Consider the following 17,346-nt stretch of genomic DNA (forward strand, 5'->3'; position numbering starts at 1 on the left):
TAAGTTTTGCATTTTATATACATATATTTAAAATAGGCATTAAAAACACAATCTTCTACAATAGTTTATGTACTGGTATATATGAAAAATCCATGCCTTAAAAAGATTGATATATACTACATAGAAGGCACAAGTGCCTCACAATACTTGTAAACAGAGCTTGGTACTTTCATTCAATATCTTATTAATCAATAAAGTTTGTCTTCTACCTTGGATAGTGAAAAAATATATAAATATTACATCATCGTCAAGGTGGGAATACCTAGATTAATGTATAGTAAAATTCTGGACCCATTTAAAGACGGCCTAAATATACTAGAGATATTATGCAGAGTATGCAATATCATTCCTTGTTCCCCAAACTCTGACAGCTTTTGTTGGAACCATAATGCAACATGCCCTGTTAGATAAAATAGCAGTATCAGAAGAATAACGACAAACAAACAAACAAACAAAAACATGGGAAGCTACAACTTCCCAACTTCTTTAGTAATCAGGGAAATTGATAAGGAGGAGTAACAACAGAGGAAAATATTTGTGGGCTACACCAAATAATAAGTGTTCAAAAATAGAAGAGTACAGGCAATATAATCTCTTTTCATAACAAAAGAAGACTTGTTTTAAAATTAACTAGGGAAAAAATGTTAGCCCTTAATTGAGATATTAGATTACTACTAATCTCGTTTACAGATACCTCCATCCTTATCTTTATCCTCAAGATTCTAATTTGTCACTTGCATATAATGAGGGTTATCAATTATACATAGAGTTTCTGCAACATTATGGTTAACAGAGAAACTGAGCTGTGTTATGATTCCCACACTGGAAAGTGGCTAATGGCACAAAACCCCACACTGTTTCCCAAAAGCTCACGTGGGGATTGGTGCTAGACATTGCCAATGCGTGCATATATAACAGTTTTCATTTTATGAAAAAGACAGAGGGAAATTTATTCACACAGTCTTCTGCTCACAATCACAAGTGCGATAAGGGGTTAAAAGTTGTGGGGTTTGTTTTTCTATTTAATAGGAAAAGTGTCTTGAGGGCCTTGGTTCAGGTCTCCAGTGCTATCTCACTTTCTGCAGCTCCTGTCTCAGCCATGATGGCAGAGGCTGCCCCAGTCTGTGTAGCAGTTTGGACAGTTCGACATTGTGATCTCGGTAGTAATTGGAGAGGAACACTCTGGACTGTAAAGCATTCAAAAAAAAAAAAAAAAAAAAGACTTGAAAGAAGTCAGTTCATCAAACATGACTATATAACCTATATAAAGGAATTCTATTACAAAGTAGATGTTTATAAAATACATTTATATATTTATTTCTTTGCATTTTTCCTCAGGTTTCACTCATTTGTACCTTTCACAAAAATCTGGCAAAAGTTTAGCTGTAAAATACAAATAGTCCCAGGTATATCCATATTTATTGCAGGATTGGTGAAGTCTACATTGAGAGACAAGTTGTTGAGAGGAATATAATACTGCAACAGAATGAGGGAGGGGCCTGATGTGAACCAAATATAGAGAAGTAAGCTGATAAAAACACATTTCTTTTTAAATTGATCATTTTCTGTAAAACTGTCCCATAGGATAACAATAAAATTGAACTTAACCATAAAATCTGAAATTCATGATTAATGAAATAACTTGCAACATTACACAAAACAAATTTCTAAATTGATTCAGGGTCAAAATAGAAATTTTAGATCATCAAGAACTTTCTGCTCACAAAATATTATAAGGTCTCTGAAGCCTGATCTTCTTTGTGATTCTTACATTCCTATTCAAGCCAGACTTATTGGCCTTTGTTAGATGAATGGTTAAAAACAGATTAGCAATTTTACCAATGGTTTTAGTTTTACATTTACCTTTTATTTATACAGATTTTGGGGAAACAGAAAAATTAGAATCGGGTTTCCTTTCTGGATGTAACTTCACATTGTAACACAGTGAACAGAGTTCTGGGTCTGTTTGATAAAATAGTAGAGACGAATACTTTCCCTGTGTCAGTACAGGTAGCAGTGGTCTACACAGCATTCTCCTCCTGGTTGAAGCCCCACCATTTCTCCTTAAGCCTACCCCCATATTTTAACACAAATAGATGTCTTTCTTCATGAAATTCCCTTAGCAATTTATGTGTATGCCATGAAAATGGATTTCATACAGCTGTATTTCATCTTGTACCATTCACCAGTTATTTCATTATATTTCTTCTCTTAAGCCAGATTGTAAACACTTCACATTCTGGATAAGATGTTTATAGAAGTAGTGGGAACATTACATTGATTTCTTGGCAGATTAAAGTGATCTCTGAAACCCTTTTGAAATTATTGAGGTCAAAGGTGTAGTGTAAGGACCTTCTGGTACTTCTATTTCCATAGTAACACTTGAATCACTTCCAACCACCCTCTGCCCACCTTGCCTTAAGGAGATACTCATTATATCTGGCGGAGCTGACTGCTAAAATGCTGATCTGTCACATAGGCATTTCTCCTCATATCCTCACTTCTGTTGAAAGGTTTTTCCTGTTTTGCAGTTTGTTTTATCATTGTTTTATGAGCCTTATTATAAATCAGTGCCCATAAGAAATTCATTCATTCTATCATAAACAATAACTTACAACTGTTTTATTCTTGTAGCCCCTTATAAATATTTAAAACTATTTGTAGCAAAGAAAGATCAGAAAAAGGAAGAAAATTTATTGTCATTAATTTTGAAATAGACATAGGCTCAGAATTTTACCAGAGCAATTCAAAGATTAGGAAAAATATTACCTCTGGATCCATGGGTGGATATTTTCGGCCTTTGCTTTTTCCAAGGCATTTGGTTTTTCCTCCTTCTAGTAGTTGACACCAAAAGCCCTTTTGGGGATCAAACCTACAATAGTTTGAGCACATAATGATTAAAAATTTTATACAGAATTTGGAGTGAGAGAGCGTCTCCAATTGGACAAAGGAAATTCACTTTTGTAGGCCCATTGCTTCAATTTAATAATTCAACTGATTTGAAAGAGACTGATTTGAGACTGAAGATAACATATATTCTAATAATCTGAAGAACTTTAATGAAAAAGACATACATATTCAATGTAATCTTATTTTGGAGTTATTAATTTCCACAAGTTACCTATGAACCCATAAAAGATCATCAAAATCACAGCCCAAATATAAAGGTCTATCAGGATAGTTTATCTCTTAGTAATGTGATTTCTCTGTCAAAATACATTGAGTTTTTTTTTTTTTGTACATTGAAGTAGCTGAATGTATTGTAAATATACAATACAGTTAACATGAATTAAACCTTCCTAATTTGGAAAAATACTGTACTTATTAAAGCTTAAAATTTTTACACTCTTCAAGAAGAAAATCAGAAGTGTAAAAATATAGGTACACTTTACCAGGCAAAATGAGACACAGACTACACAATTGGTGAATGGCAATGAGACAACTGTTTTTCTCTTTATTATATTTTATTTTATTTTATTTTTGTTGTTGAAGGCAGACGATCCTATTGGAAAACTCAGGTCATAAAGATGCTCTGAAAGAAAATTCTGTTTTGATCCAATGACTGCACTAAGTTACAAAAGAAAGATATGTGGTCTAATTATTTTGTTTAAACTCAAATTGATAAGAACTTCTATTTAGGCCTGACAAGATAGGAAAAATGAAAGAATGCACCAAATAAGAAAGGAAATTTTAAATTTACTGCTGTGGGATTCCCTGCATGCATAAAACATCCAAAAGGTTTGCATTTTTGTTGCTCAGCAGATGTTTTAGAAGGATGAAGCATAATTGACTGGGATGTAAAGTTAATTAGTTGCAGAATATTTTGTTGCCCTGGGCCCATCCCTATAATACAAGTACACCTGTAATTTGCCTCTGCACATAAGTGAACTCATGTAGGGAGAAAGGGAAATTTTCTTCACATTTCCCTGCCCAACCTATCATTAGAGACCTGATCCTTTCAGCCCAGGTTGTCCTAGTACATGTTATCAATTAAAATTAAATATTTCACTGGTTAAGTGGATAAAAGGGAGACAGAGTCATTTCCAACTTGGACATTTCAATCTGTTCCTTGTCTATCACTGCCCTTTCTCTAGTTTTAGTTAATTTCCCATGAGGAAAAACAGTTCAGCATGCTGTGCAAAATGAGAAGGAGAAGCCGGCATAATGGTGCCCTAAACAGCGTTTTCTGCCTCAGGATGAGAATATTTAACTGCATTAAGGTAAAATATGGCTCTGGCAACAAAGTCAAGATATTTATACACACTCTGAGAGCATCTCCTTTGCAGGTAGTGCAGAGGCTTCGGGATGGGCTGTAATTTTGCCTTTCTCACCATCGCAGCTGGGGAGAGGCAGCACTTAATACAACCAGAGGAACTAGAGCCATCAGGAAGACTGAAAGTCATTTCTTTAGAGCGGGTTGTAATAACCTTGAAGCCATATTACTTTGCTGCCCTGATTTCATTTATTGTGTTGACAACTTTATACACCCTAAGCCTAACAAAGGACATTTATTCCTCTATAAGTTATATCAATTTATGGTTTTATGGGTTTTTTTTTTTTATAGGTATGAAATTGTAAAATTAAGATGCAAAGCCTTTCTCAAATAACTGTTAGACAACTTTTGGGACATGAGTCAGGTTCCCATTTGAGCTCTTTTATTACACTAACCAGTGTGATAATTATTAATGTTTGTGATGTGTGAGACATATGAAAAACCATATTTTTTTACTTGTTTGTAATCTCTTCTACAAAAGTGTGATTTGACAGGTTTATTGAACCATAAGCAACTATTTGTAGTGAGTAGGATAAAACTATTACATAGTCTATTGCAGAGAGGCAGAGGAATATATACCAACATCAATAACTGTTAATGAAAAGCAGTATAGGAAGCTTTGTCTACTTAATCAACAGGGGCATGCCTTGGGTTGTTGTTATTTTCCTGTGTAAGGAGAAACTTCATTATAGTTGTTTTAGTGGCTAAGGAACAACCCAATCTTATTACTGCTTTTCCTGTCCCTCCATTACCCTCCCTAATTGTCTAATTGCTGATTCTAAGCTGCTGGGAACTGGGAAATTATATAACTAGGCTTGTTAGAATTTGCTTAACAAAATTCTATGTAATAGGCTTTATTTTGGGTACTGTGGGTGAGTCTTTTATGAGTCAAGAACCTGCCCTTTTAAAATATGTTTTAGCTGCTTGGACGTTTTTGTTCTTGTTTGTTACTTTGTTTCATTACTTTTTTTTTTTTTAAAGGTCAGGTTTTATTTTCCTAAGATGACTGCAACAATATCTCCCTTCCCCCCTTCTCTTCTGCAGAATGACCCTGCCACTCCGCTTCTAGAAATGGAGCCTCATTTCTCTCTCTGTGAATTTGGACTGGTTTTACTGACTTGCTTGTAACCAGTAGAATGCAATGTAAGAGATGGTGGGTGACTTTTGCAAGGCTGGGTCAGAGAGGGCCATGACTTTCTTAGAATAGTCACTGCCTGGACGTTTTCCTTCTTGAACCTGCTTCTACACTGTGAGAAACCCACCCTGTGGGGTGGATGGGAGATCACAGCAAGAGGCCCCCTTCTGCTAAGCTCTCAGCCTTTCAGTTATCCCAGCCTAGGAGACAGAGAAATTAGTGAAAAAGCCTCCAGATGATTGCTGTTGTCCCTAGTCATTTGAGTCATACCCAGTATTCAAGACTTCTCAGCTGTGGCCCAGGATATCATGGAGGAGAGAACAAGTAAGTCTTCCTTGCTGTGCTCCTGTCCTAATGCCCAATCCACAGAATCCAGGAGACAAGTGAAATTGTTCTTGTTGTGTGCCAGTATGTTTTGGGATGGTTTGTTATGCAACAATGGATAAGTGGGACATTATGCATGACTATATTTAGTTATAAATAATTTAGTAAATACAGAGTAAAACATAAACGTGCCCCTTCCCTAGTTCTGCACTAAGTACCACTCAATTCCATATAAGTGACGATAGTCCTTGTCTTTTCATGTCTAATCTGTGAATTGCCCTGCGGAGATACCGTATCTTTTTCACCCTTGTAACCTCAATTCCTAAGACAGTTTCTACACAGAGTACTAGGTAAAAAAATTTACTTAACCAAACTGATCTTGTGCAGAAGTCCACCAAAAAGGGGTTTGTGATAATATAAAATGAGATAAAGTATTCCTGGTATTCAAGAGGGAGACATTATATAAATAATGAGGATATTACTTTGATTGCTTTTGAGACGCATAATGATGTATAAATTCATGGTTAGTGTTAATGATGCTGTATACACACCTACCAGTGATAATTTATGATGGCAAATAATGGAAATGAAATCATGCATGAGAATAGACTCACGTTAGAGCTTCAGAGTAATTATAATGAGGTGTCACTCCCAGAAACTTCTGGACTTCATCCATTACAGTTGCTGGGTCAGATCTCAGCTGCTGTCCATCAATAATTAGCAACTATGAAATCAAAAAATGGTCACGTAATGAAGAACAAAACTAAATTGAGTAGAATAAGCTGCCTCTCTTGATCTGGTACTACATTAACAAATTAGCTCAGTGTAAATAAGAATAAGACTGCACTACTTTGAATACATTTTAATGTTTACTATTCTTATGCCCTTCCAATTAAACAAGAATTTAAATTTGTCACCAGGCATCATTTCTTGTTCATTATCTAATTATAGTCCTTAACTCACTTTATTGTAAATCCAAAATAAGCAAAGAAACTTTCTTTAGTACTTCAGTAGACACATGATTGTCCATCTTCAGTTTAATCAATTAGATAATTATCCCACCTACCAAACTCCCATGAGCTACCCCTGGAGTCAAGGGTTTAGAAAGAGTGGGCATCAAAACTGGAAATCATGCATTTGCATTCTTACAAACCACAACAGAGAACTCAAGTTCTAATTGTACCCTGAGCTGGAATGCAGAATATAAAGGATATGGATGTTTTGCTCAAATCCGTATTTCTTTTCTTAACCCACAGCTCCAGGGCTATTATAGCACTTCCCATTGTGACAGCCTTAATTCATGACCTCCTTCTTTCCAAATAAAGATCCCACATGACAGAGATCACTCAGTTTTCTACATATGTTGCTTCAGAAAGGTGTTGTCTAACTGGCTTCTTTATTATTAGTTGAGAGTTTTTGCCAGTAAATGTCACATTATGTCTCCTGTGTAAGGACTTAAAACTCATAGCTATTGTTTAAAAGAGTATTCCAAGTATATGTTTTCAGAGTCATTTAACAACATTTTAATAGCATTATGGAGATTAAAAATGTAAAAAAATTTACATTTCTCCCTTACTTATGATTTTATCTTAGTTTGTCACTAACTTTGGCAACATTGAATCAGGGTTTTTGTTTGTTACTGCAACACAATCATGATCTAATAAACAGGAGTAAGTAATTTCAAGGCATTACCTGAGAAGTAGCAAAGTAAGTTAGCCATCTTTCTATGTGAACTGCGTACCATCCAGGTACCAGGCATCTCCTCTGCAAAGTTTTTAAGTCAGATGGGGCCCAATGGCCTGTTGTAATAACTTCATAGAAATTAAATCTCAGAGCAGCTGGATCTTCATGTGATCGTTGATGCTTTAACAAGAAAGTCAATTGCAAAGTTAATTTTCTTTATGTCTGCATAGATATGTGTGTGTGCTTGCATGTTTGATATATATGTGTGTGTGCATGACTCCATTTCATAAAAATAATAAAAATTGATCACTTGATTTTAGAAGTAAAAATATGCTGAAAAGTTCATGGATTGTTACCTATGTATTGGAATATTGCTTATTTTAAAGTCTTTTAAAGTATAAGCCTCCAGTAATTTTAAGTGGTATGAAGATAACTTCACGATTGTCTTCATGCCTAAAATATCTAGTTTCAAGGCAGAGACCAAGTACAAGGATTTCCTTCAGAGGTCTAATTAGGAGAGAAAAGATGTCAGGGCCTAAATAAATCAAGCATGATGAAAAGAGATTTAGAAGGGCAAGAGTAGGCTTAGGTTTTATTCTGTTCACTGTTTAATTACAGCTAATACCACAGGTTCTGCCATCTACCCATTATCCCTGTGTGGTAGGTGCTAGGAGTACAGAAAAAGCAGATTTTATTCCTAACGTGTTTTTAGGTGTCATACATAAATTGACATTGCCCAATTTCCCCACCTTTTGCTCTCTTGAGGGTTTCCATCTAACACTGCTCATTCTTAAATACCGCTTCACTACCAGTTTTCAGTACCAAATCCCTGGAGTCATGCACACTGAACATCCATTGGTCAAGCATGAGAGAGCCCAACTAAGCGAAAGATGAATTTAACAGTCAATTCACAAATATTTATTAAGCCTTTTTCCAGAACAAAGAATCATGATATATTCTGAAGGTAAAATGATATAATAAAGACATAATCATTGTCATCAAAGAAATAAAAATCGAGTGAGAGAGACAGACTAATACATTATAATGATTTTGTATATTTGAATTGAGGAATAAGTTACTTGCTATAATGGCCAGACCAATAAATGACTAATCATGACTGGAGGAAGAAGAAAATTTTCTCAGTGGCTGAAGATTTTGAGCTTGAATTTGATGAGGAAGATTTTGATAAGCAGAATAAAGACAACCACTGAAACTGAGAGAGCTTTATCATTTAAGGTGAGTGAAGTTGGATAAGATGTGTGGAGATGGATGAGTACCTTGGTCCACTGAGATTTCTAAAAGGAGACATGAAGAAAATCTAGTACAAAACAAGGATAAAACTATATTGGAGCCTGATATAATACTGTAATAACAGGTTATATGTGAGAAATAAATAAGAATGACTAGAGAAGAAAAGACAATTAGAAAATGGTGAATGGTTAAAGAGTAACTAGTGAGTGGAAGACTGGTGGAACTAATAAACATTTTTTAAGCCCTCTCATGATTGTAATTTATTGAGTACTTTTATAGGTAAATGCATTATGCTGAGTAAATAGAGATTACATAATGTGTATGATTAATGTAATTAGAAGAAACGGCATAACATGAATAAAGAAATTAAACATAGTATATTCATGTCAATACAGTAATGCTAAAATTTCTACTTTAGGCAGCATGGCATAGAACTATACTTAATCTGCTCTACATTGATGTACACCAATTTACTACCAACTTATACTTATATTCCTGCAACTAAGAAGATTAGCATAAAAATATGACCAAGAAGTCACAAAGGGATGTATTTTATGGAAAAAATAGCACTATAGCTCCTCTGCGAAGTGCATTATAAAAATGTGGGGTAGAAATTACAGTGGCAGGTGACATTTGTAGGAGTCTCTGAATTATACCTGCTGAGCCTTGGATTTATGGTATTTGCTGAGCAGACAGGACCAGCTAAATAATAGGCTGCATTACTTTTTAAATGTGGAGCAGTTTGGGGTCCCTACTCTCAGCAAGACAGTGCTAAAAACTGTTACCAGAAAAAAAATAGTTCCTTTCAAATCTGTATGTTTAAAGCATTTACTTGAAGCAGGTACAGAGAAGCATGCTCCTCATATATATTATCTTTTATTTATTTTGTCTCATCTAAGTGAAGAAAGGATTCACATAAATCTGCTATAAGTAGTGACCAGGCTTTTCCCCAACCCCAAGGATTTGAATTAAACAATTAAGGAGCCCCACCCCAGTCAAGATGGTGGAGTGAGAAGCTTCAGGGCTCTGTCCCCCACAGCAGCTTTGAACAACCAGTAATAACTGGCAGAAAATCTTTCTCAAATATCCAGAAAACAGTTAAAGGATTACAGTAAGAGGGTGAGCACCAAATCAACAAAAAGGCTACTTAAAAGGAATAATCAGATCTCCTAGTACCTGGCTGGTCTCTGGCTCATCTCTCAATAGTTTGTTGTGAAATCAACCCATGGTCCCACTATGGGTTCCTGAACCTGGTTCTGGAAGAGGCAGAGTAACTATCATGCATATACCAGGCATACGTATGTCTGGCCTGATCTGTCTGGTGGTTTCCAGAGGGAGTGAACTAGGACACTTTTCCCAGGCTTGCTGTCCCAGAACTTGTTCTGTATGCAGAAGGCAGCTCATAGAACTCTCCTACAAAACAGTGTGGGAGAGCAGTCAAGTTGTATTTGCCTGGAGCAAGGGATTATTGGATGAAGGACATACAGTTCAGAGCACATGTACATAAAGGATCAGGGAGGCCCCTGTAATTTGTCCTGGAGTTATTTTCTAAACCCATTGTATGGCTAAACTGAGGGAGAGCTTTCACAGAAGTCAATCTGCAAGGACTGGGAAAAGTGTTTTCTTTTATTCCATTTTTTTTTTTATTGTTAGCTCTGACATTTAAGGAAAGCACTGTCATGATACAAGCTGGATAAAATCTTAAGGAGCAGATGCCTCAGTCTAAATTCCAGTTATAACAGCTTGAAATATCAAAATGTCCAGGTTTCAATAAAAGAAACAGGAGTGATGGCTCAGGTAAGGGATAAAATTAAAACATTAGAAAGCATCAGTGAGGAGGACCAGACCTGGAACATGCCAAATATATATATATTTTTAATTGGTCCTAAATAAGCTCAAAGGGCAAAAGGAAAATGTGGACAAGGAAATCAGGAAAAGATAGATGCACACAAAGATAATATCCATCGAGAGATGGAAATTATGAAAAGGAACCATACAGAGCTGAAGCCTACAATAACAGAATTAAAAAAAAAAATCCCTGCAGGGGTTCAACAGCAGAATGGAACTGGCAAAAAAAAAATAATAATAAAAAATAATAATAAAAAAAAGTAAAAAAATAAAAAAACAAAAATAAAAATAAATAAATAAATCAATGAACCTGAACATAGGACATTTTAAATCATCCAAACTGAGAAGCAGAAAGAGGAAAGAATGAAGAAAGGTGAACAGAGCCTGAAGTACTTGTGGGGCACATCAAGTCTACCAATGTGCACACTGTGGAAGTCCCAAAAGCAGAAGAAAGAAATGGTCAGGGAGAATATCCAAAGAAATAATGGCTGAAAACTTCCCAAATTGAATGAAAGACATGAATGTATACATCCAAAATGCTCAACAAACAAGATAAACCCCAATAGACCTACATCATGATATACTACAATCAAACTGTTGAATGCCAAAAAAAAAAAAAAAAAAAGAGAGAGAATTCTGAAAGACATAAGAGAGAAGCAACATGTTGCATACAAGGGAGCCTCAACAAAATTAAATGTCAATATCTCATTGGAAATCATGGAAGAAAGAAAGCAGTATGATGATATACTTAAGGTGCTGAAAGCAAAAAATTGTCGATTGCCAAGTAATAATTCTATACTGGCAAAACTCTCTTTCACAGCAGGGACATGAATAGGCAGTTGCACACTGGTGTTTATGGCAGCATTATTCATGATTTGCAATGGAAGGTGACGGCATAAGGGTACAACAACTAATGAATGGAAGGGCAAACCATGGTGTATAAACACTATGGGATATTGAGCAGCTGCAGGAAGGAATGAAGTCATGCGGCAAGCAACTAGGTGAATGAACCTTAAGGACATTATGTTGAGTGAAATAAGCTAGAAACAAAAGGACAAATAATATATGGTCTCACTAACATAAACTGACTATAATGAGCAAACTCTGTTAATTGAATTCAAGAGCACGGGTTATCAGGGAATAGAAAGTAGGCAGAGATTGGGCAATCAATGATTAAGGAGTACAGAATGTTCAGTAAGGCTCATTGTAAAATTTCCTAGATTGTAAGCTCTTACACTAGTCACATCTATTTCTGATTTTAATGTTATTTCTAAATTCTGAGATACTGTGCACTTTGTGTATAATCTGGTAGGTGCCTGGAACATTGGATATGTGTGTGACACCTGAGACTCAGAGTTAGAGTTCTGCAGTTCTGAAAGTCAGCATTACTCCATACAGCAACTATTGAAGAAGCTGAAAAAGAGACCAGACTTCAATTAGAGATATGAATGAAATGGACCTGGTTAGGTCTAAGGTAAATCAGAACACAGGGCAAAGGATGATATTATCTGTATTTTAAAATTTCAACTTCTGTGTGAGACCAAAGGAAAGGATATTTATTTGGTCTAAAATTTAAATTTTCTATAGCACACTATCTAATTTATCCTTCTTGGTCAATTTATTTAAACAACCTAATTACATGGGACCTAGAATAGAGAATGAGATCTTATTATTCTCTACATGTAAATGTAATAACTAGATGCATCCTAGAGTATTTGGGGCAGAAAATACAAAAGTATTTGCAAAGTCACCTTGAGGGACTAGGTAAAAATGTGGAACTATTAAACTTTCACACCTGGGAAATTTCTTATATTCTCTCAAGCATTAGCAACTCCTGATTCAATAAGCTAAGCCCTTGATCTTGAGGCTTACCCTTAAGAAACTTTTTCTGCAGTGGCAAAACTAGGCCTACTTATAATTATGCCTAAGAGTCACCCCCAGAGAGCCTCTTTTGTTCCTCAGATGTGGCCTCTTTATCTCAGCCCACTCTGCAAATAAACTCACTCCCTCCCCCCACTCCCCAGGGTGGGACATGACTTTCAGAGGTGTAAGTCTCCCTGGCAATGAGGGACAGGGCTCCCAGGAATGAGCCTGGCCCTGGCATAATGGGATTGAGAATGCCATCTTTACCAAAAGGGGGAAAAGAAATGGAAAAAAATTAAATTTCAGCAGCTAAGAGATTTCAAATAGAGCCAAGAGTTCATTCTGGAGGTTACTCTTATGTAAGCTTTAGCCAGATACCGCAAACTACTACAGTATGCCAAGCCCCAACCAACAGTATTACGGAAAACCCTAGGGAGTGCCCTGAGCTCTAACTAAGTCTCTATAAAAGTTTTTCTTATTAAGTTTATTCTTTCAGGAGAGGAGCAGAATTTCGTCTCTCCCCTAGAGCAGCTGGCAGTTACCCAAGAACTATATGAAACAGCGTTTTCGGGGTCTCCAGTAACCAGTCACACATTGGACTCAAGTTTGGAATTGGAGGAAAAGCTGAGATCGCAGCGAACATTGTAAGTTCCCCGGACCAGGGGTCTGGCGCCCCTCCCCACCCAGACCTCACAGACTGTCTTGCTGCCGGCTTCCTGAAAGTGGGGGGGGGGGGGAAGAACCAAAAAACAACAATCTGCTGAGGGCAAGAAGGGAGGCTCAACCCAGCCTCAACTGCAGAATTAATTAACAAATTAATTAACTAACTTTGGGAGCTGGGGTGCTAAAGAAGGGCTGGGCTCCAAGAAGTGGGGGCTCGTAAAAGCGGGCACCCATTCCCAGACTCCAAAAAAGCCATTTTTTTTTTCCCTTACATTTTGTCCCTTCTGGCTTCTCACTGATCCCTTATCTCTTTGCATTTCAATAGCCCCTGGCAGGGGTGGAACTGAAGCTGTTGGAGAGTAATTATCAGACAATAGCCCAAAGCATATCTTTAAATGCTCTATTCTGACACTGACACAACTTCCAGGCTGGGGAAAGACATTTAAAAGAGACTCTTTTTTTTTTTCCCTTTTTTCTTTTTCTTGATTTCTTTTCTACTTTTTTTTTTTTTTATCTAAAAGTAATATATGTGGTTATTTTCTATCGGAAAGCCCAGGTTGAGGGACTAGGCTGGGTTTGAGGGGAGACAAGAGTACCCACAGTGTCTTTGAATTCCGTATTCACTACTGAAGGCCTCCAGCCCCATCTTTAATTGGTAACTCAGGCTGACCAAGGAATCTACCTTGAGAGGCCCCAAAGAGGAGAGAGGAGAAGGGAATAGTGCCCCTGAGAGACAACTGGAGGTCTGAGGATTGGGAGAGTGGAGGGAGGCCCAGCTCAACTGGCAGTCCTCCTTCTGGGAATTCAGACCCCAGGGGCTGGAATTCAGATTCCAGCTTCAGTCAGCCACGCCCCTGACAGGCTCAGAGTCACCAGGAGAACTAAAGGCTCCACACCTCCTTACACTGGTGGGGGAGCTGCGGGCTGGCCAGCGCCACCTGCTGGACAGGAGAGGAAAAGCACCAATTCTAAAGGCCTCATAGGAGGGTCTCATTCTCAGGAAAACTCCATACCCTCCCAATGAGACCTGGGCCTCACTAGACTGGGAAAATCTGACTAGGGTCGACCATATCCAAGGAGACCCACTCACAAAAAGGTTACATAGAGGCAGAGCAAGAAACAGAAAAAACAAGAGGGGAAAAATTGTGATCAACTAAATAGAACCTAAGTTAGAGGTCTAGAATAAGTTGAACTGAATAACAGAGGCCAGAGAACAAAGCCAACCAACAAGAAAACCACTAGGTAAAAGACAGAAAACAAGCTCCAAAATAAACTAATCAAGAGAATCAGATGCCTAGACAACTTAAGATAACAAGCCATACCAGGAAATACGAAAACATGGACCAGCCAAAGGAACAAACTAATAGCTCAGCTGAGACACAGGAGTGGAGGCAACTAATGCTAAATAAAATTGATGAAATGAAGGAAGATATAGCAAAAGAGCTGAAGGATATAAAGAAGACACTGGCTGACCATAAAGAAGAATTCATAAACTTAAAAAAACAAATGGCAGAACTCATGGGAATGAAGGCCACAATGGAGGAGATGAAAAACACAATGGAGGGACACAACAGTAGATTTGAACAGGCAGAAGAAAGGATCAGTGAACTGGAAGACAGGTCATTCGAATTCATACACACAAAAGAACAGCTGGTGAAAAAAATGGAAAAATATGAGCAGGGTCTTAGGGAGCTGAGTGACAACATGAAACGCACAAATATACATGTTATGGGTATCCCAGAAGGAGAAGAGAAGGGAAAAGGGGCAGAAAGAGTAATAGAAGATATATTCACTGAAAATTTCCCAACTCTTATAAAAGACAGAAAATTAGAGATTCAAGAAGTACAACGTACCCCAAATAGAATAGATCCCAATAGACCTACTCCAAGACACTTACTGGTCAGATTGTCCAATGTCAAAGACAAAGAGAGGATTCTGAAAGCAGCAAGAGAAAAGCAATCCATCACATACAAGGGAAAGTCAATAAGACTATGTACAGATTTCTCTGCAGAAACCATGGAGGCAAGAAGACAGTGGCATGATATATTTAAGATACTGAAAGAGAAAAACTGCCAACCAAGAATTCTATATCCAGCAAAACTTTCCTTCAAAAATGAGGGAGAGATTAAAACATTTTCAGACAAACAGACACTGACAGAGTTTGTGAATAAGAGACCAGCACTACAAGAAATACTAAAGGGAGTGCTACAGGCTGATAGGAAAAGACAGGAGAGAGAGAGTTGGAGAAGAGTGCAGAAATGAAGATTATCAGGAAAGGTAAAAAGAGAGGAAAAAATAAGATATGACATATAAATTCCAAAAAACAAAATGGTAGTAGAAAGTACTGCCCTTACAGTAATAACACTAAATGTAAATGGATTAAACTCCCCAATAAAAAGACACAGACTGGCAGAATGGATTAAAAAACAGGACCCATCTATATGCTGTTTACAAGAAACTCACTTTAGACACAAGGACAAACATAGACTGAAAGTGAAAGGTTGGAAAAAGATATTTCATGCAAACAACAACCAGAAAAAAGCGGGAGTAGCTATATTAATATCAGACAAGTTAGACTTCAAAAGTGAAACAATTAAAAGAGACAAAGAAGGACACTATATATTAATAAAAGGGTCAATTCATCAAGAAAACATAACAGTCATAAATATTTATGCACCAAACCAGAATGCCCCAAAATTCATGAGGCAAACACTGCGATCACTGAAAGGAGAAATAGATACCTCTACAATAATAGTTGGAGACTTCAATACACCACTCTCATCAATGGATAGAACATCTAGACAGAGGATCACTAAAGAAACAGAGATGTTGAATTGTATGATAAATGAACTAGACTTGACAGACATTTATAGAACACTACACCCAACAACAGCAGGATACACTTTTTTCTCAAGTGCTCATGGAACATTCTCTAGGATAGACCACATGTTGGGTCACAAAGCAAGTCTCAACAAATTTAAAAATATTGATATTATACAAAACACTTTCTCAGACCACAATGGAATGAAGTTGGAAATAAATAAAAGGCAGAAGGTCATAAAATTCACAAACATATGGAGGCTAAACAACACCCTCTTAGAAAACCAGTGGGTAAAGGAAGAAATTACAAGAGAAATTAGTAAATACCTCGAGGCAAATGACAATGAAAACACAACTTATCAAAACTTATGGGATGCACTCCCCCCTACGTGGGATCAGACACCCAGGGGAGTGAATCTCCCTGGCAACGTGGAATATGACTCCCGGGGAGGAATGTAGACCCGGCATCGTGGGACGGAGAACATATTCTTGACCAAAAGGGGGATGTGAAAGGAAATGAAATAAGCTTCAGTGGCAGAGAGATTCCAAAACGAGCCGAGAGATCACTCTGGTGGGCACTCTTACGCACACTTTAGACAACCCTTTTTAGGTTCTAAAGAATTGGGGTAGCTGGTGGTGGATACCTGGAACTATCAAACTACAACCCAGAACCCATGAATCTCGAAGACAGTTGTATAAAAATGTAGCTTATGAGGGATGACAATGGGATTGGGAAAGCCATAAGGACCAAACTCCACTTTGTCTAGTTTATGGATGGATGTGTAGAAAAGTAGGGGAAGGAAACAAACAGACAAAGGTACCCAGTGTTCTTTTTTACTTCAATTGCTCTTTTTCACTCTAATTATTTTTCTTGTTATTTTTGTGTGTGTGCTAATGAAGGTGTCAGGGATTGATTTAGGGGATGAATGTACAACTATGTAATGGTACTGTAAACAATCGAAAGTACGATTTGTTTTGTATGACTGCGTGGTATGTGAATATATCTCAATAAAATGATTAAAAAAAAAAAAAACAAAAAAAAACTTATGGGATGCAGCAAAGGCAGTGCTGAGAGGGAAATTTATTGCCCTAAATGCCTATATTAAAAGAGAAGAGAGAGCAAAAATTGAAGAGTTAACTGCTCACCTGGAGGAATTAGAGAAAGAACAGCAAACTAAAACCAAAGCAAGCAGAAGGGAAGAAATAACAAAGATTAGAGCAGAAATAAATGCAATTGAGAACAGGAAAACAATAGAGAGAATCAACAAAACCAGAAGTTGGTTCTTTGAGAAAATCAATAAAATCGATGGACCACTGGCTAGGCTAACAAAAAAAAAGAGAGAGCAGATGCAAATAAATGCAATCAGAAATGGTAAAGGAAATATAACTACCGACCCTGCAGAAATTAAGGAGATAATGAGAAGATACTATGAGCAACTATATGCTAATAAACTAGACAACTTAGATGAAATGGACAACTTCCTAG

At 37.0% G+C, this 17,346-nt stretch overlaps 1 protein-coding gene across 7 annotated transcripts in view; it reads right to left on the reverse strand.

Moving 5' to 3' along the window:
• Nucleotides 1–257: 257 nt before the first annotated feature.
• Nucleotides 258–17,346, reverse strand: part of NDST4 (N-deacetylase and N-sulfotransferase 4) — a 499,153-nt gene continuing 482,064 nt past the window's right edge. For all 7 annotated transcript variants that reach the window (XM_037830542.1, XM_037830540.1, XM_037830541.1 and 4 more), the window contains 4 exons: nucleotides 7,425–7,595; nucleotides 6,347–6,456; nucleotides 2,770–2,872; nucleotides 258–1,187 (listed from right to left, as the gene is read on the reverse strand). In XM_037830542.1, coding sequence (XP_037686470.1) covers nucleotides 1,068–1,187; nucleotides 2,770–2,872; nucleotides 6,347–6,456; nucleotides 7,425–7,595 — 504 coding nt within the window. In that variant the 3' untranslated portion in view covers nucleotides 258–1,067. The remainder of the gene's footprint in view (nucleotides 1,188–2,769; nucleotides 2,873–6,346; nucleotides 6,457–7,424; nucleotides 7,596–17,346) is intronic.

Source organism: Choloepus didactylus, chromosome 3, assembly GCF_015220235.1.
Source record: "Choloepus didactylus isolate mChoDid1 chromosome 3, mChoDid1.pri, whole genome shotgun sequence".
Taxonomy (NCBI): domain Eukaryota; kingdom Metazoa; phylum Chordata; class Mammalia; order Pilosa; family Megalonychidae; genus Choloepus; species Choloepus didactylus.